Raw genomic sequence first — 20,455 nt, forward strand, 5'->3', positions numbered from 1 at the left:
AGTGGTGGGGGCGCACTGGGACCATTGAACAGACACTGAACTGTAAACACTATGGCTCCAAGGGTAGATAACAGTCTGGGAATTCGGAGATGAGGAACTCGCCTCCTGTCTCCCAAATTTTTCCCACCATCTCCAAGGCACAAGTCAGCAGTGTGATGGAATCCGCTCATCTTGCTGGATTGTCTGCAGCTTCAAAAACACTGAAGAAGCTCATCCATGGAAAAGGAGCCCACTGGATCAGCTGGCCATTCACCAAACTAAACATTGGCTGTCTCTACCACTGACGCACGGTGGCAGTATTTTACCAGATACAAGGTGGAATGTAGCAGCTCACCAAGGTTCCTGAGCCAGCATCATCCAAACAGGCACTATCCATCACCGAGATGGCCAAGGATATGAGAAGGATGGGACACCAACCAGCTTCAGATTTCTTTCCAAACCACTCACCATTCTGACTTGGAATATATTGCTTTTCCATCACTGATGCAGGATCATAATACCGGATGACCACGAGGATGGCCACTCAGTGTCGGCAGTGCAGCAGTCATCTCTGACTGACCGGAACCCTTCACAGAGAGACTGACATGTTCCTGAAGATTGATGCTGCTGTCTGGACATTCACCACTAACCTCGTGGAGTTGTATCAAATTAAGAGGGACATACATCGGTTCATAGAAAGGAACCTTTCTCCTTCATTTTAGGGGTCAATAGCCAGGGGCATATTTAAAGCGATAGGCAGGAGTTTCAGAGGAGAATTGATGATGGCACAGTGGTTAGCATTGCTGCCTCACAACGTTCGGGACCTTTGTTCAATTCCAGCCTCGGGTGACTGCCTGTGGAGTTTGCATGTTCCCCCCGTGTGTGCGGGTTTCTGTCAGGTAATCTGGTTTCCTCCCACAGCCCAAAAATGTGTAGGTTAGGTGGATCGATAATGCTAAATTGTCACTTAGTGTCCCAAGATGTGTAGTGTCGTTGGATTTGCCATGGTAAATGTCCAGGTAGGGATTCCATGGAAACGCTTTTTCACCCAGAGGGTGGTGGGAATCTGGATCTCACTGTCTGAAAGGGTGGTGGAGTCAGGAACACTCGCAACATTTAAGAAGCATTCAGACAAGCACTTGAAATGCCGCAGCAGACAAGGCTATGGAGCAAGTGCTGGAAATGGATTAAATAGATTGCTGCTTGATGGCTGACACACACGATGGGCCGAAGGGCCTCTTTCTGTGCTGAAAAACTCTATAAAGGCCCAGGGGTTGGAAGTTATGAACCAGAACTTGAATTTTCACTGATTCCTGTGATTTCTCTCTCTCTGATCCCAATGCAGTGGAATGTCAATCACATTGATTTTTGTGCCCTGGGTGTAGGGGAATAATGTGACGGTGACTCTGAGGACCCTTTCACATGCTTACAGGGGGACACACGTCACCCAGTCACACAGCCCTTGATTTGTGAGGAAGAGGAAAGAGTGAATGGATGCATTCGGGTGGATGGAGCTATTACAAGGGGGCATAACTATAGGGTTCATGGTGGGAGATACAGGAAGGATATCAGAGGTAGGTTCTTTACGCAGAGAGTGGTTGGGGTGTGGAATGGACTGCCTGCAGTGATAGTGGAGTCAGACACTTTAGGAACATTTAAGCGGTTATTGGATAGGCACATGGAGTACACCAAGATGATAGGGAGTGGGATAGCGTGATCTTGGTTTCAGATAAAGCTCGGCACAACATCGTGGGCTGAAGGGCCTGTTCGGTGCTGTACTGTTCTATGTTCTATACAATTGTTAAGATGCAGACCAGAAACTCCAAGGTGTTTTGTGAAGTTAGCCTGGACCCTTGGTTTTACATTTGATTTTGGCATTGATGAGCATGAGGTGTTTCACTCCAGGTATGAATCAAGTGACCCACTAGGATGCTTTTATGAAACACAGTTTATTTAAGAATGCAGTTAGAATACAAGAACAAGAATTAGCATAACCTTTACCAATTGCAAGACTTCGACATGACACACTATAACTCTTAACAGCTAGCTATCTCTGTTGTTCCAATACAAAGCAATACCCACAGACATACACCCTTCTCCAACATTAGTTAGCACAAAAACAATTATGCTCACGTGATGCCGATTTCCAGCTTTTTAACACTTCCGGGCAGCCAACAAACAATTGTTTTCAGAGAAGGATGTCGCCTCCGAACAGCCCAACCACAGAGAGGTAACCCCAGTCTCTGACAGCTTTCATCACAGCAACACTTCAACAGCAAATACTCCAACTTCAGAGAGGGAAACAGCAGTGCTGTTTGTCTTAAGTTCAAGCAGCTTCTGAAAGAAGAATTGAAACTAGAATGTTCTGTGAAAAATAGCTGTCCCTCAGTCACATGACATAACCTGTCAATCACTCGCAATCAAGCTCTACTCTGCCATCCCAGGGGAAACACTGAAACAACAGAACACTGCATTAGTTCAGATTAAAATCAACATGATGTCAATTATACTGCTTCAGTAACAATAAAGGAAACCGGCTACAGATAGCACAGTGCCGACAACATAACCTGCATAGAAACATGATTAAAATAGAAACTAGAAGCAGGAGTTGGCCATTCGGCCCTTCGAGCCTGATCCACCATTCATTTTGTTCATGGCTGATCATCGAATTCAATATCCTTCAATGTTCAGTATATTTCTTCAAGGCATAGTTTGTAACAAAATGTACATTCCAACACGTCCTTCAGCCGGTTCCATGTGACCGGTGATGGGCACCAAACTCTGTGTTGCCAGAGAGTCTCCTGTGTCCATCCATTCAACCGCACACTCTCAGCTCCACAACCAATGTTACAATCAGCGATTTCCCACACTATCTGCTGTTCTCCCAACTGCAGAGCTGCTAATTCTAGGTGTGAGGATTACAAAATCTGGACGCTATCACGATTTTTAGTTCATTTCCTGACGTTTCGTGCTCTCTTCTACAGGCACATAAAGTTCCATTGTTACTCTCCCATCAAAGACACAAGCCTATGCTGGTGAGAACCTGACTGACCATCATGTCTACATAGGGAAAGCCTCTTGCCTGTGACCATCCCATTCTCACAGTGCTGGAATTATCTGACTGACCAGAACCTGTTTGGGAGCAGATATCCACTCCATCTGACAAAGGAGCAGCACTCCGAAAGCTAATGGCATTTGCTACCAAATAAACGTGTTGGACATTGGCCTGGTGTTGTTAAAACCAGAACCCTGCAGAGAGAGGCTCACATGTCTCTGACATGTTGATGCTGCTCTCTGGGCATTGCCTGTGTCTGTGTGGGAATTACCTTTCGACCATTTCACTTTCATTCTCATTCGACCCCATATGCCTCAGGTTATATGCGATCAAATGCTTCACCACCTTGTCAGAACTTGGGAAGTTATTCATCCTTTTGCCTCACTGCAACCATATAACCCACGCCTGCTCAGGTCTCCAGCAATCTCCATCCCGATATACTTGGATTGATGTGGCAGATACTGTCCAGTCCTGAGAGAACAGAAATTTGCTCCAAACTCAGGTAGCCTTGGGGAAGAGTACCAAGTGTTGCCAAGTGCATCATTGAATTGAGTTTAACCTTTCTCCTCCCATTGCAGCCCTGTTTTCAGTAACCAGGTCTTCCTCACTGGCCTCTCCAGAGCTGCTGCCTATCAAAGTGCTGCCCGTGCCAGCATTGCCTGAACCGGGACTTCCCCTGCAGCGAGTGGTTAAGGGCTGGAGTTCACTGTCTGGGAGTGTGGTGGAGACACGTTCAGTTGAACATTTCCAAAGGGAATTGGATTATTATCTGAAAAGGAAGGATGTGCAGAGTTACTGGGAATATTTGGGGGAATGACACTTAGTAAATTGCTCATTCAGAGATTCAGTGCGGACAGCATGGACCGAATGGTCTCCTTCTGCTCTGTAACAATTCTCTGATTCTACCTGAGAGAGATACCAATGGCCCTTTGTGGACACTGGCTAAATTACCGAACCCTGTTGACACTGCAACATCACCAGCTTCCAGTTAAAATCTCCATACATTTCCAACCATTATCTTCACAGAATTATTGCGGAACACCACGAGGCGAAATGTGTCTGCACCGGCTCACCAAACTAGGATTAGGAATTTGTATCATTCGACTGCCTTCTCCTCGTATCTTTGCACATTGTTTCATTCGATTGTTCATCGACTGCCCTCTGTGATGCCTCGAATCAGCCTGCCCCCACCACACTTCCAGACTGTACATTCCAGACCCGGACCACTGGCATCGTGAGAAAGGTTTCTCTCTCATCATCTTCAACCCCACCACACACTCCATTCCTGAGCCACTGACCATCCCATGTCCCTCCCTGTGACTCAGGGTAAGGACATGGGAATCCTGTGCTCTTCCCTTTCACCATCATCCTTTTTCTCATTTAATCACTCCGGCACTTCCATTTTGTTCTTTCCTTGTCACTCGCCCATCCCCAGCTCGCTGTCACTGAAAACAATTTAATTCACTGCTACTCATAAGTTTTAATTTTAGCTAATTGAACTGAAACTAAATATGTTTCTCTCTTCACAGATGCTGCCTGTCCTGCTGAGATTTTCCACATATTTTATTCATATTTCAGATTTACAGCATCAATATAATTTTGCCTTCTGTATCAACTGAAGTTGTGTTTCTTGAATGTCCCGCGCTGTACATTATTATTGTTAATGATCTTTTTCTTAAAAACACTATGGATTTTTGCCCTGATTCATGTTATTTTTCTCTCTGATCTCCAGTCTCCATGATAATGATCTCTCAGATTCTTGTGCCGAGGACCTGGCCTCTGCTCTCAGTACAAACCGCTCACTGATAGATCTGAATCTGGGTTTCAATAAACTGGGAGATTCAGGAGTGAAACTGCTGTCTGTGGCTCTGAGGAATTCGGAATGTAAAATACAGGAACTGTGGTAAGTAGCAGACTGTGTGAGATTGTGTTTATAATAACTGAATATTCAACAATATAATTTCACCACTGGTATTTGTATAAAAAACACTGCCCATTACTATTGGCGTCAGTTATGAGTAAGGAAAACTGCTTTTCCTCTGACTCCTGTTGCTTCTCTCTCTCATCTCTGAGCAATGGGATGTCAGTCCCACAAACCCTTGTGTTGAGGGAATGGGGGAATAATGTTATGTTTCACCCTCTGAGGTTCTCTCCTCCTCCTCAGATGTGCACAGCTCTCCCGGGACACAGCATCCATTGAAGTGTGAAAAGGGGGAGAGTGAGTGGATGACAGTAAATGGAGGACAAGACATGGCGGTGGAGTCTCACTGTTAGTAACAGATGTCAGTACAGCAGCGAGAAGTGAACTTAGTTCAAGATGCAGAATCAGTTTGGACAGAGATAAGATTTAACAAAGTTTGGGAATCATTTATCGGCTCCGAACAACAGTCACAATCTCCAACACAATACACAGGAAAAATAATGGGGCCTTGTAAAAACATATTGCAATAACCACGGGTGACTTTAATCTACATATACAAAGAAGAACAAAGAACCGCACAGCACAGTAACAGGCCCTTCAGCTCACCAAGCCTGTGGCGCCTCCTAACGCTTGTTCAGACCCAGAACCTACTGCCAATTTGCGGTTTCTATTCCTCTGGTTGTCTCTTGTTCATGTGTCTACCAAGATGCACCTTGGACATTGGAAACGTGCCTGCTTCTGCCACCTCCATTGGCAGTGCCTTCCAGGCACCCACCACCCTCTGGGTGAAAACTTACCCCACACACCACCCTCGAAACTTTGCTCCTCTCACCTTCAACCTGTGCCCTCTTGTAGTTGACCATTCCACCCTGGAGAAAAGTCTCTGACTATCCACCATATTGATGCTTCTCATAATTGTGGACACCTCCATCTGGTCACCCCTCAGCCTCCCTTTTTGTAGTGAAAGAATCTGTGTTTATACAACATCTCCTCATAACCTAACGTCCTTGACCAGGCAACATTCTGGTAAACCTTCCTTGCACCCTCTCCAAAGCATCCACATCATTCTGGGAGTGTCGCGAACGGAACTGCAAGCAATATTCAAATGTGGCCAACTGAAGTTTCATACAGCTGTAACATAACTTGACAACTTTTATACTCGATGCCCCGGTCGATGAAGACAAGCATGCTGTCTGCCTTCTTGACCACCTCATCCACCTGTGTTGCTACTTTCAGGGACCTGTAGACTTGTACACACAGATCCCTCTGTAGGTCAATGCTCCTGTGGCTTCTTCCATTTACTGTATAAATCGCTCAGATTGTCAAAAGTTGAATAGAAGATTCGTTCACAGAATGTATTCAAGCAATTTCTTGGAGAAGCACGTTCCAGTGCCAATCACACAACAAGCTGTTTTAGACATGGTGATGTGCAAATGTGTGGCGTTTCCAACAAAAATAGATTCCTTTTATTTGGAGAAGAGCAGCAGAAGTGTTCCAGCCGTTGCTAATTCAAGGAGTGTATTAGATTAAGCGAAGATGTGGCACCGGGGTTGGCACTGCTGCCTCACAGCGTCAGATTCCCGGATTCATTCCAGGTTTGGGCGACTGTGGAGTTTTCACGTTCTCCCAGTGTCTGTGTGGGTTTCCTTCGGCTGCGCCTGTTTCCTCCCATAGTCCAAAAAAACTGTGTAGGTTAGGTGGATTGGCCATGCTAAATTGCCCGTTAGTGTCCAAGATGTGTAGTTTAGGTGGATTAGCGGCGTAAATATGTGGGTTACGGGAAACCGGGCAACTGCAGATCTATTAGTCTGACATTAATGGTATGGAAATCCTATAGTAATCTGTAATGAAGGAAGAGATAACAGAACACTTAGAAATTAATGGCAGGATTAGACAGGGCTAACATGGATTCAAGAAAGGCTGGCACGGTGACACAGTGGTTAACATTGTTGCATCCCAGCCAGGGGCCCGGGTTCAATTCCAGCTTTGGGTGACTGTGTGGAGTTTCTACATTCTCCCCGTGTCTGCGTGTGTTTCCTCTGGGTGCTCCGGTTTCCTCCCACACTCCCAAAGATATGCATGGTAGATGGAGTGGCCATGGTAAAATGGCCCTTAGTGTCCCAACATGTGTAGCTTAGGTGGATTAGCCCGAGTAAATTTGTGAGGTTATGGGGAGCGGACCTTGGTAAGTTACTCTGTCAGAGTGTCTCGATGGGCCGAATGACGATTCCTACACTAGGGATTCTATAGTTGCATGATTCACAAACAAGAGGTTATGAAAGAAAATTGGAGCACATGAGATTGGGAGGAATATACCAGCATGGATTGAGAACGGGTTAGTGGACAGAAACAAGGAGTTGGAATAAATGGGTTATTTTTGGGTTGACAGCCTCTAACTAGTGGAGTACGGCAGGGATCAGTGTTTAGGTTTCAGCTATTCAGAATATATATCAATGATATGGATGTGGGGATCAAATGTAATATTTCCAAATTTGCGAATAATGGAAAACTAGGTGAAAATCTGAATTGTGAGGAGGATGCAAAGATGTTTCAAGGGGATGTGGAGAGGCTCAGGGAGGCTCCACAACTGGAGTAATGTGTACAGTATTGAGCTCTTTACTTAAAAAAGGATAGAATTGTATTGGAACCAGTTCAGAGAAAGTTCACTCGGCTGATTCCTGGGATGGAGAGGTTTATTTTACGAGGGAAATTTGAGCAGATTGGAGCAATATCTATGAAAGTTCAGAAGATTAAAAGGTGATCGCATTGAGGGGATGAGACAGGGTGGTTGCTGTTTCTTCTTGTAAGAGAGACCAGAACAAGGGGACAGATTTTAAAATGTAATTGTCAGTCCCTTAAGACTGAGATGAGGAGAAATTTATTTTTTTAGATGGTGGCTGGTCAGTGGAATTCTCTTCCCTGGAGACCAGTGGCGGCAGAGTCATTGAATATATTCAAGGCTGAGTTAAGAATGATTTTGGATTGAGAAGCGAATCAAGGGTTACGGGGAAAAGAGTTGACTATAATTAGATCAGCTGTGATGGAGTATGCTCGAGGGGCTGAATGACCTTCTGCTGCTCCGAGGTATTTTGTTCTTATCCCAATACGTCCTTCAGACTGCTCTCTGTGACCAGTGAAGGATAAACAAGCTCTATGCTTTGTCCTCACCAGACGCTCTCCTGTGCCCATTCATTAGGCCACCCACTCAACCCATCTCACCAGCAGTAATTACCCACTCTGCCCCCAGGCCTTCCTGATCCAGCACTTCATCTTCCATTGGCGTAAGGATGGCAAAACCTGGATGTCTCCACTCTTCTTCACTCATTCCCTGATGATGTTTGCTCTCTTTCCAAACACATAAATTGTTACTCATCAAACACATGCAGTATCCCAGGGTTGTCCAACGTGTGGACCAAGGGGCGAATGTGACCCTCGAAGCCCCTCAATGCGGACCCCGGAGCGAGTTTCCAGAATCTCAGTCACACAGTTCAGTTTGAATGGAAGAATCTGCATGGAGCTGCTCCTCCAATCACATCCCGTTTCTTTCCCATGTTTGCTGCTGATAGGTTTTTGAGCCAATCTGCAGCAAATGTGGGAGAGAAACAATTTGTGATTGATGAGGATTAAACACTAATAATCATCTTTAATTATTACTCATTATTGTGCTCAGCAAGTTTTTCTTTTCATTTCTCAGTTCAGTTTTTCATTGAAATTTCTGCTGTGCCAAACTGTATCATTCTGAAATTTACTCATCGGCCCCTTGAGTGAGAAAAACATTGCCATGTGTTTGCCCAGTGAATATGTTGGTCAGCCCTGCTCGAGCCTATGCTGGTGCCAGCCTAACGGACATGTCTCTGACAGTCAATGCTGCTGCCTTTGCATTGTAAGAGTTTTAACACCAGGTTAAAGTCCAACAGGTTTATTTGGTAGCAAATACCATTAGCTTTCGGAGCGCTGCTCCTTCGTCAGATGGAGTGGAAATCTGCTCTCAAACAGGACACAGAGACACAAAATCAAGTTACAGAATACTGATTAGAATGCGAATCCCTACAGCCAACCAGGTCTTCAAGAGACAGATAATGTGAGAGAAGGCAGCATTAAGCACAGGTTACAGAGATGTGTATTGTCTCCAGACAGCACGGCCAGTGAGATTCTGCAAGTCCTTTGCATTGCCAGTGTCTGGGTGGAGATGTTCTTTCCACAATTTCCCCCTCATCCTTATTCACATATCAGGCTGTGCTGCACTCACCGTGACAGAACACATCAGGACATTGATCCTTTTCCACTCTGTAACCACGGGTCTGAAACCTGCTCACCTCCCAGCAATCTCCATCCAGACTGGCTTGTACCGATGGGATAATCTCCTCCCATCCTGAGGGAACAGGACCTCCCTCTGAGCCTGAGCAGCCGGGTGGAGCCCCTCCAGGGAGGGGAAGGGGTCGGGGGGCAAGCCTTGTTCTGCTTTCTGACATTTCAGCCCCTCATTCAATAAGCAGAGCTCCCTCGCTGCTCCCTCCAGAGCTGCAGTGTTTGAACGTCCTGTTGGCTGCCTTTGGAGATGGTGCCAGCATTGCCTGAACCGGGACTGCCCCCTGCCCAGGCTGCCTCAGTGGGCAGCTCCCCCTGCCTGCCAGCCGTTAATTGTCCGCCTCTGACAATATCACCTTCATAACTCTGCCTATCCTGCCCACACGGACACACCACCCATTTCCAATCCCCATGCTGGGACTTCAGAGCTTCTGGTAAAATCACAGCCATTATCTTCAACCTCACCACAAACTGCATTCCCAAACCACTGACCATCCCATGTCCCTCCTGAGCCACTCCGAGTAAGGACATGGGGATCCTGTGATTTATGGTCCTGTCCCATCATCATTTTTATCATTTAATCACTCCTGTAATTCCAGTTTGTCCTTTCTTTGTTTCTTCCCCAGCCACCCACCGCTGTCACTTCAAACCTGTCAATTCACTGCCCGTTCCCAGTTCCAATGGAATCTCAAACTTTACCTCTGTTTCTCTCTTCACAAATACTTAGCTAACCTGCTGAGCATTTCCAGTTTATTTATATTTCATTTTCAGCATTGAGTATTTCCTCATTCTACAGAAATGCAAGTTGTGTTTTTGGAATGTCTCATACAATACATTATTATTGTTATTAACAGTATTATTTAAAACACTGGGGATTGAGCCTGATTCCTGTTATTTCTCTCTCTGGTCTCCAGTCTACATAAGAACACTCTCACAGATTCTTGTGCTGAGGATCTCGCCTCCGCTCTCAGTACAAACCAGACACTGAGGATTCTGAACCTGGAATCAAACTCCTTCACAGATCAATCTGTCCCTGCTCTCCGCCGCCTCATACTGACCTGCGGGAGTCTGGAGTGGATCTCGTGAGTGTTTTTGTTCATTTTGAGTGTAACAATTAAAATATAAATGGATTTAAAATATAAATGGGCCTGAATCTTCCAAGCAGCGGCAGTGGTAAGCAGATTGGCGCTATGTGTGAAAATCCTCCCAACCTGAAACTGCTGCATATTTCTCCCAGAATCTTCAGCACTGCGACCCCAGGGAGCTCCATCAGAGCAGAGTCAGGGAAGAGAGAGCACAAACCCTATTTACAGCACAGTGACCCCGGCGATCTCCATCAGAGCAGAGTGGACTCACGGTAGAGCGAGCACACCTTATTTACAGCACAGTGACCCCGGGGAGCTCCATCAGAGCAGAGTGGAGTCACGGTAGAGCGAGCACACCCTATTTACAGCACAGTGACCCTGGGGAGCTCCATAAGTGTTAGTTGAATGGGGGAGTGAATGCGTTGGTGTGTTGCTGGATGAATGGTTCGTCAGGGAGCTGAGGAGAGGTTCAAGGATTAGTTCTGGGTGTCGGGAGGGTGGTCGAGTTGTATTGTGTTGGATTGGAGGGGTAATCAGCAGTTTGGATGGTGGCTGGGAGTTGGTAATGTTGTTGGGTGTCTAGTTAGATTTGGTTGCGTGGTCGGGGGTTGGGATTGGTTTATAGCTTTGGAGAGTAGTGGGTTGGGGTTGCTTCTTGAGTAATCAGTTTAAGTCAGAGATATAGTCAAGAATGTATTCAAGAGGCGGCTGCATATAGCACTTGGGGCGAACAGGATCAGAGATTATGGGGAGAAAGCAGGATTCGGCTTTTGAGTTGGACGATCAGCCATGATTGTGATGGATGGTGAAGTAGGCTTAAAGGGCCAAATGGCCTCCTCCTGCTCCTATCTTCCATGTTTCTATGTCAGGTCAGGGGAGGGTGGGACGGATGAGGCCAAGTTGGGAGGTTTAGTCAGAGTTGTTCAAGTGCTGGAGCGGAGGTAGAGATGATTTACGGGAGTGACAGCCTGTCAGGGGGAGATACCAGCAGTAGCCAGGCCTGTGACACCACAGCTGGTTCTGCTGTGGGACAGGGTCGGGCAAAGAGCAAGCGACATAAATAGGAAAAGGGATGAGATCCTGAAATGTGAATATAGAGAGTTAGGCAGAAGGCTAACGTGTAGGACCTCGAAGGTAGTAATTTCAGGACTACTATTGGTACCACGTGCTAGTGAGAGTAGGAATAGGAGGATTAGACAGATGAATGACTGGCTTGAGAGCTGGTGCAGGGGGCAGGGATTTAGATTTTTGGATCATTGGGATCTTTTCTGGGGAAGGGCTGATCTGTTCAAGAGGGATGGGTTACATTTGAACTGGAGGGGGACTAACATCCTGGCGAGGAGATTTGCTCGAGCAGCTCGGGAGCGTTTAAACTAGTTTGGCAGAGGGGTGGGATCCAAAGCAGGAGGGAGACAGAAGAGAAGTTTGAGGACAGCACGGAAGTTAAAGAGAGCACGTAAATTAGTAAAGGCAGTGTCAGTAATCCTAGTACCAGACACATCAGACAGAAGCAAAGCAGACAGCAAGGGAAGTCCAGATTAAACTGCATTTATTTCAATGCAAGAGGCCTGATGGGTAAGGCAGATGAACTCAGTGCATTGATGGGTACGTGGGACTGGGATATTATAGCAATTACTGAAACATGGCTAAGGGAGGGACAGGACTGGCAGCTCAATGTTCCAGGGTACAGATGCTATAGGAAAGATAGAACAGGAGGTAACAGAGGAGAGAGAGTTGCACTTTTGATGAGGGAAAGCATCACGGCCGTACTGAGAAGGGAAATATCCAAGGGTTCGGCCACTGAGTCTATATGGGTAGAACTGAGAAATAAGAAGGGGGAAATCACTTTGATAGGATTGTACTATAGGCCCCCAAATAGTCAGCGGGAAATTGAGGAGCAAATTTGTAAGGAGTTTGCAGATAGCTCCAAGAAAAATAGGGTTGTAATAGTCGGAGATTTTAATTTTCCCAACATTGACTGGGACAGCCATAGTATTAGAGGGTTGGATGGAGAGAAATTAGTTGAGTGTCTTCAGGAGGAATTTCTCATTCAATATGTGGATGGCCCGACTAGAGAGGGGGCAAAACTTGACCTCCTCTTGGGAAATAAGGAAGGGCAGGTGACAGAAGTGTGAGTGAGGGATCACTTTGGGACCAGTGACCATAATTCTATTAGTTTTAAGATAGCTATGGAGAATAATAGGTCTGTCCCAAAAGTTAATATTCTAAATTGGGGCAAGGGCAATTTTGATGGTATCAGGCAGGAACTTTCAAAAGCTAACTGGGGGTGTCTGTGGGAAGGAAAAGGGACGTCTGGTAAGTGGCACGCTTTCAAAAGTGTGTTAACCAGGGTTCAGGGTAAACACATTCCTCTTAGAGTGAAGGGCAAGGCTGGCAGAAGTCGGGAACCCTGGATGACTCGGGATATTGAGGCCCTGCTCAAGAGGAATAAAGAGGCACATGACGTGCATAGGCAGGTGGGATCAAGTGAATCTCTTGAAGAGTATAGGGGGTGTAGGAGTAGAGTTCAGAGAGAAATCAGGAGGGCAAAAAGGGGACACAAGATTGTTTTGGCAGATAAGGCAAAGGAGAATCCAAACAGCTTCTACAAATACATAAAGGGCAAAAGAGTAACAAGGGAGAGAGTAGGGGCTCTTTAGGATCAACAAGGCAATCTATGTGTGGATCCACAAGAGATGGGTGAGATCCTAAATGAATATTTCTCATCAGTATTTACTGTTGAGAAAAGCATGGATGTTAGGGAACTTAGGGAAATAAATATTGATGTCTTGAGGAGTGTACATATTACAGAGGAGGTGGTGCTGGAAGTTTCAAAGCGCATCAAAGTCGATAAATCCCCGAGACCTGATGAGGTGTATCCCAGGACGTTGTGGGAGGCTAGGGAGGAAATTGCGGGTCCCCTAGCCGAGATATTTAAATCATCGATAGTCACGGTTGAACTGCCTGAAGATTGGAGAGTGGCAAATGTTGTGCCTTTGTTTAAAAAGGGCTGCAGGGAAAAGCCTCGAAACTAAAGGCCAGTGAGCCTCACATCTGTGGTGGGTAAATTGTTGGAAGGCATTTTGAGGGACAGGATCTACAGGCATTTAGAGATGCAAGAACTGATTCGGGACTGTCAGCGTGGCTTTGTGAGTGGAAAATCATGTTCACAAATCTGATTGAGTTTTTTGAAGGGGTAACCAAGAAGGTAGATGAGGGCAGTGCAGTTGATGTGTCCATGGACACTGATTAGATGCTCTGACTGTGACTGTTAATGTATGAAATGAGAGGGGAGAGATACAAAATGGTGCACTTGGAATACTGTGTGTGCAATTCTGGTCACCCTATTATAGAAAGGATATTATTAAACTAGAAAGAGTGCAGAAAAGATTTACTAGGATGCTATTGGGACTTGATGGGTTGAGTTACAAGGAGAGGCTAATAGATTGGGAGTTTTTTCCTTGGAGCGTAGGAGGCTGAGGGGTGACCTTTTCAGGTCTATAAAATAATGAGGGGCTTAGATCAGCTAGTTGGTTGATATCTTTTCCCAAAGGTGGGGGAGTCTAAAACTAGAGGGCATAGGTTTAAGTTGAGAGGGGAGAGATACAAAAGTGTCCAGAGGGACAATTCTTTCACACACAGGGTGGTGAGTGTCTGGAATAAGCTGCCAGAGGCAGTAGTAGAGGCGGGCACAATTTTATCTTTCAAAAAGCATTTAGACAGTTACATGGGCACTATGGGTCCAGAGGGATATGGGCCAAATGCGGGTAATTGGGAATAGTTTCAGGGTTTTTTTAAAAACGGGTGGCATGGACAAGTTGGGCCTGTTTCCATGCTGTAAACCTCTGTGACTCTATGAGTGGGTCTAGTCAGATTGTGGGAGGTGGAGTATGGGGATCAGTGGAAGTGATTGGGGGACTCGCTCGTGCTATTCAGGTATTAGCCCAGGTGGTGAGCTATCTAACATTACCTGAGTAACTATCCAGGTAAACTTTGTGGATCTGTCCCAAGTATCTGACTCTAACTGCAGCAGGGGAGTTCCCCAGTAGTAGTTAATACCTCTGGGACAATTCCCAGGTAGATCAGTGCGTCAGGACATCCACAGGGTCCCGATGCTCATCTTCGGATGTGTGTCTGGTCTCTGGCGATCCAGAGACCAGAAGATTTGTCCCATTAACTCCAGTCTCCTGTTATTTACTCTGTTGTTCAATCTGTTTATTTCCTGTTTCATCTTTAATCTGTTTCAGGCTGTTTGGTAATCAGTTCAGTCCAAATGGAGAGAGACAGCTGGAGTCGCTGCGGGAATCCAGACGGGGACTGAGAGTGACAGTGTGGACATTTCAATCTATAAACATTGCTGCTCCACCGGTTACAGTGAAATCCTGAATTGTGAAGATCTTCGACAGCTCCTTCCAAACCCTTCATTCCTGCCCCTCTCCCTCCCTATTCCATCAGCCCCTCCAGCCTGGCAGTGATTTCCCTGCTTACCTGGTTTCCCAGCTGGAAAACTGTTGTAGTTTTAGTCTCCACATTGAAGGAAAGATTGCTGCAAACCATTGTTTAAGCAGCAATGTGTTGTCAGTGTTCTCAGCAACAGAGTATTCAACCTCCTTTCAAAATGGAGCAGCAGAGATCATTCTCCAGAGAGAGAACAGTGTGTGTGTGATTCTGACAGTACCCAGCAGAGGGCAGATTGGTCAATCTTGTCAGAGTTTCCTCTCTGTCTCTGTGAATGAATTAAAGACTCCACCAGCCTCTCCTCAAAATCTCTTTCACTATCTGGTGATTAAAGTGACACAATGCTGCCATCTGCTGGTGGCACCCAGCTACCGCAGGGGCTGTTCTTCGTGAGCCTCAGACAAGTTCAGTCAGTCCCATGTCTGCATCTGGGACCCGGTTTCTGCAGCGTGAATATTGAACAATATTGACAGGGATTGGAGTTTGCAGCAGGAACCCCGGCTGGTGAATTAACCCTTTTATCACCAGACACTGTACATGAACCCTGTTCCCTCATTCCCTATGGGAGATATTGTCTGGAGGTTGTAGTTGGGGATGATCTCAGACTGTAATGTGTACATTTGGTGCAGTTATCAGACACTAATCCCATTCAGAATGGGAGTGGGTAAACTCTGCTGCACTCTGTAACTCCTCTGTCAGACATTGTCAGTTTTAATCTTACACAGTGGATCAGTTTTTTTTTAATGTTTCCAAGATAATTCTCTCAATCTCACAGACTGATTCTTTGAAAATTGGAAATACAAACATTTTGAGACACAATTACAACCTTTAATCACATTTTGTCCGTGTTCGAAAAGAAAATAATTTCCAAACAAACTATTCCCCTTTTGCAGCTCTTGCTTTCCAATTCCACAGGTTTCGGTGAGACAGAGAGCAGCTCAGTTGGAATCCAAATGCTCTCATTCCACTCTCGCCCCCCTCCCGTTTACCCTGCCAATTATCAACCTCAACAAAAGTTCCCACATATTTATCTGGGACAGTTTCAGTGTTGAAGCAGGGTGACCATTCCTTAACCCACAACACATTCACACGGTAAATGTTGCTTCAATTATTTCTGGAACTGTTCACATCTCAAATGCACAGGTTGATTAACGTGATTCCGTTCCAAAGATGGAATGCGTTTCTGTTTTATAATCTCAATCTCTCAGAGGCACTGACATCCCCACGTAAAAACACACAATCACAAGCATAATCTCACACAGACACTCGCACAGAGACACAATCATGGAAACTGTCTCACACGGACATACACATACACACATCTGCACATCCTACACACATCCCTCCAGATGCACACACTGACACCCACGCACTCATTCACACACTGACAAACTTATACATATGCTCACAGGAACAGAAAAACACACCCTCTCGAACACTCACATATAAATCCACATACTGACACACAGAGAGACTTAGAGAGAAAAACACAGAATCTCTGTTAAATACACACAACACGCAGCCATACACCCACAGAAACACATCACAAACCCATGCATTACAGCGGTTAATGAATTCTCAGCACCCCATCACCAAATGAAATTGAAGTTGGACGACAGTGATAACATTTCCTCTGAAACCGACATCCCTAGAATGAAAGCAACACAGGAACACTGGCGCAGCATTGCACAGGATCGGAGCCTCGGAAATGCAGTTTGCTCTTTCCTTGTTCCTTCCATCTCACTGAGCAGATGCAGAGCGAGAGCATCGAAAGCGAGAATTCACAATTTCACTCTGTCCCCGCACACTCACCTCAGCTTTATTTAATTTCTGAATGTATGATTTATTTTGGATTACCCCAAAGATCTCAGGACAGATGCATGATGTCAGATATTACCATTATTTATCAAACTGTTTATTTTACCATGACAGATGTTGCTGCTCTGTAATTGTAATGGATATTCCTAATTTTATCATCTGTATAGCTGTAGTTATTTACAATTAAATACATACTGGTTATTTAGTTAAATGCTAATTGTGAATCATTGGAATGCTGAAACTAATACGTACACAAGCTAATAAAGAGCGGGGGACTAGTGCAAAGATTGTAGCTAACAGTGAGCGTGAAACTGAAAAGACCATAAGATACAGGAGCAGAATTCAGCTATTCTGCTCATCGAGTCTACTCCACCATTTAATCACAGCTGATAAGTTTCCAAACCCATTCTCCCGCCTTTCCCCCATAACATTTGATCCCCTGACCAATCAAGAAAGTGACTACCTCTGTCTTAAATGCACTGAATGAGAGAGAGAGAGAGCGAGGGGGAGGGTAGGTGAAGAGCGAGTGAGGGAGGAGAGAGGGGGAAGAGTGTGTAATGGGGGAGCACGATGGGAGATAGTGTGAGGGGAGAATAGGTGAAGAGCGAGTGAGGGAGAGAGATAGTGAGAGGAGAGATAATGATGTGGAGGGTGAGAGGACAGAAAGTAAGGGGAGGGTGTGACGGGGCGAGAGCGACCTGGAGTGAGAGTGAGGGGGAAGAGAATGAGGTGTAGGGAGTGAGGGGGAAATTGAGGAGGAGGGAGTGACGGGGAAGAAATTGAGGGGGAGAGTGAGTGGGAAGAAAGTGATGGAGCACCTGATGGGGAGTGAGTGAGGGGATGAGAGGCTGAGGGAGAAGAGAATGAGAGGTAGAGGGTGAGGGAGAAAAAGGTGAGGGTGAAGTCAGTGGGGGGGAGACAGCGCGAGGGTGCAGGGGAGAGAGTGCAGGGGAGGGTAGGTGAAGAGCGAGTGAGGCCAGAGTGAGGGTGAGGGGGGGGGGTGGTGGGGCGGGGGGGGGGGGGGGGGGAGTGTGAGGGCAGAGCATGATGGCAGATAGCGTGACGGGAGAGGGAGTGAGAGGGGAATAGGTGAAGACCGAGTGAGGGAGAGAGACGGAGAGAGAGTGATGGGGAGAGTGAGAGGAGAGAGAGTAAGGGAACAGGATGTGAGGGGGAGAGCGTGACGGGGAGAGAGTGAGCTGGAGTGAGAGTGAGGGGGAGAGAGAATGAGGGGGAAGAAAGTTCGGAATAAAGTGATGGGGAGGGAGTGAGGGGATGAGAGGCTGAGGGAGAAGAGAATGAGAGGTAGACTGAGAGGGAGAGAGGGTGAGGGAGAAAGAGTGAGGGGGAGGCAGTGAGAGGGAAGAGATTTTGGGGAATAGAGTGAGATGCAGAGATTGAACGGGAGATATTGTGAGGGGTAAAGAGGGTAAGGAGGCGTGATTGTGAGGGGGAGAAAGTGAGGGCAGATAGAGTGAGCTAGAGTAGGTGAAGAGTGAGTGAGGGGACAGCGCGATGGGAAATCGATAGATTGAAGAGAGGGGGGAAGGGGGAGTGAGGGGAGAAGGTGAGGAATGAATGAGGGAGAGAGCGTCAGAGGAGGGAGAGTGACAGGGAGAGTGTAAGGGGAGAGAGTCTGACGGAGAGAGGGTGACAGGAGATAGAGTGAGGGGGGAGAATAAGAGGAGAGAGAGTGACGGGCAGAGAGAGAGTGAGGGGAAGCGAGAGAGTGACGAGAGAGATTGAGGGAGTGAGATTGAGAGGAAGGGGGAGAGAGTGAGGAGAGTAAGTGAGGGGAACAGTGAAGGGAGACAGCGTGAGCAGGAGAGAGGCTGAGGGGATAGTAAAAGAGAGTGAGGTGGGATAGTGTGATAGCAGACTGAGGGGAAAGACGGTGAGGGGGAGAGAATCGGGGGAGTGAGTGAAGGCGAAGAAAGTGACGGGGAGAAAGTGAGGGGGAGATAATGGGGGGAGAGAGAGAGACTAAGGGAGAAACAGTAATGGGAAGAGTTTGAGGGCAGAGACTGAGGGGGAGAGAGTGAAGGAGAAGGGATTGAGAGAATGAGGGGCAAGAAATTAAGGGGGAGAATGAGGGGGACGAAAGTGATGTGGAGAGAAGCTGAAGGGAGAGAATGAGGGGAGATTGAAGGGGAGAGAGTGAGGAGGAAGAAAGTAAGGAGGAGATAGGGGAAAGAGTGAGGAGGAGGGAGTGTGGAAAAAATGAGGGGGAGGAAAGTGAGGGAGAAAGGGGAGGGAGTGAGGAGACGAGAGGCTGAGGGAGAAGAGAATGAGGGGGAGAGAGGGTGGGGGAGAGAGAGTGAGGTTGAACAGAGTGAGGCAGGTTCAGTGAGAGAGTGAGGGGAAAGATTTAGGGGAATAGAGTGCGGTGGAAGAGATTGACCGGTAGAGAGGGTGAGGGGGGAGTGATTGTGAGTGGGGAGAAAGTGAGGGTAGATAGAGTGAGGGTAGAGGTCGTGAGGGGGAAAGTAGGTGAAGAGTGAGTGAGGGGGGAGATAGGGAGGGGAGAGAGTGAGGGGAGACCACGATGGGAGTTCGAGTGAGGGAAGTAAGGGGAGAGGGACTAACAGGGAGAGAATGTGAGGAGTGAATGAGGGAGAGAGAGTCAGAGGAGTGAAAGTGACGGGGAGAGAGTAAGGGGAGAGGGACTGACAGGGAGAGAGTGAGAGGAGCTAGAGAGAGGCGGAGATTAAGTGAAGAGCGAGTGAAGGGGAGAGAGTGAGTGAGGGTAGTGAGCAAAGGGAGATGGAGTGAGGGGAGAGAGATGGGCAGAGTGAGTGAGGGGACAGCGGAGGGCGAGTGAGGGGGAAAGGGTGAGGGGAGACAGTGACAGGGAGATAGATTGAAGAGAAGAGAGAGGGAGATGGCGAGAGAGTGAGGGGAGTGAGTGGGAGAGGCTGAGGGGATGGAAAGTAAAGGAGAGTGTCTGAGGCGGGATAGTGTGATGGGAAAGACTGAGTGGCAAGACAGTGAGGGGGAGAGAATAAGGGGAAAGTGTGAGGGGAGAGAGACTAAGATGGAAAGTAAAGGGGGGAGTGTGAGTGCAGAGACTGAGGGGGAAGAGTGAAGGGGAAGGGATTGAGGGGGAGAGAATGAAGGGCAGTGAGTGAGGGTTAGAGAGAGGGTGAGGGGGAATTAAGTGGGGAGGAGACTGAGGGAGAGCCTGTGTGCGGGGGCATGAAGCGGAAGAAAGTGAGGGGGAGGGAGTGAGGAGGAGAGAGGGTAAGTGGGAGGGAGAGAGGCTGAGGGGAGAGAGAGTGAATGGGAGAGTGAAAGGGGAAGAGTGGGGAAGTGATTGAGGGGGATAGAGTGAGTGGAATGGTGAAGGGGAGAGTGTGAGGTGATGGGGGAGATAGAATAAGGAGTTGAGATTGAACGGATGATATTGTGAAGGAGAGATAGTGTGAGGGGGAGTGAGTCTGAGGGGAGAGAGTGAGGTTAGGGAGGGTGAAGGGTGAGAGAGTACGAGGGGGAGAATAGGTGCAGAGCGAGTAAGGGGGAGAGAGTGAGAGGAAGAGAGGAGAGTGAGTGAGGGGGAGAGAGCATGAGGTGGGAGAGAGTGAAGGGGAGAGAGAGTGAGGGGGGAGAGAGTGAAGGGGGAGAGAGTGAGGGGGGAGCCGGTGAAGATGAGTGAGGGGGAGTGAGGGGAGAGATTGTCAGGGAAAGAGTGACGGGGAGAGAGAGGGGAGAGTGAGTGAGGGGGAAGTAAGTGAAGAGTGAGTGAGGGGAGAGTGAGTGAGGGGAGAGTGAGTGAGGGGGAGAAGAGAGAAAGGGTGAAGTGGGAGGGGGTGAGAAGGGGAGAGAGGGTGCGTG

At 47.2% G+C, this 20,455-nt stretch overlaps 1 protein-coding gene across 3 annotated transcripts in view; it reads left to right on the top strand.

The window, feature by feature from the left end:
- The window catches only part of LOC144482103 (NACHT, LRR and PYD domains-containing protein 3-like), a 252,719-nt gene extending 237,614 nt beyond the window's left edge, over positions 1-15,105 (top strand). For all 3 annotated transcript variants that reach the window (XM_078201341.1, XM_078201339.1, XM_078201340.1), the window contains 3 exons: positions 4,767-4,937; positions 10,178-10,345; positions 14,596-15,105. In XM_078201341.1, the coding sequence (XP_078057467.1) occupies positions 4,767-4,937; positions 10,178-10,345; positions 14,596-14,734 (478 nt within the window). In that variant the 3' untranslated portion in view covers positions 14,735-15,105. The remainder of the gene's footprint in view (positions 1-4,766; positions 4,938-10,177; positions 10,346-14,595) is intronic.
- Positions 15,106-20,455: the final 5,350 nt, after the last annotated feature.

The sequence above is a fragment of the Mustelus asterias genome, assembly GCF_964213995.1.
Source record: "Mustelus asterias chromosome 26 unlocalized genomic scaffold, sMusAst1.hap1.1 SUPER_26_unloc_15, whole genome shotgun sequence".
In the NCBI taxonomy this organism is placed as follows: Eukaryota; Metazoa; Chordata; class Chondrichthyes; order Carcharhiniformes; family Triakidae; genus Mustelus; species Mustelus asterias.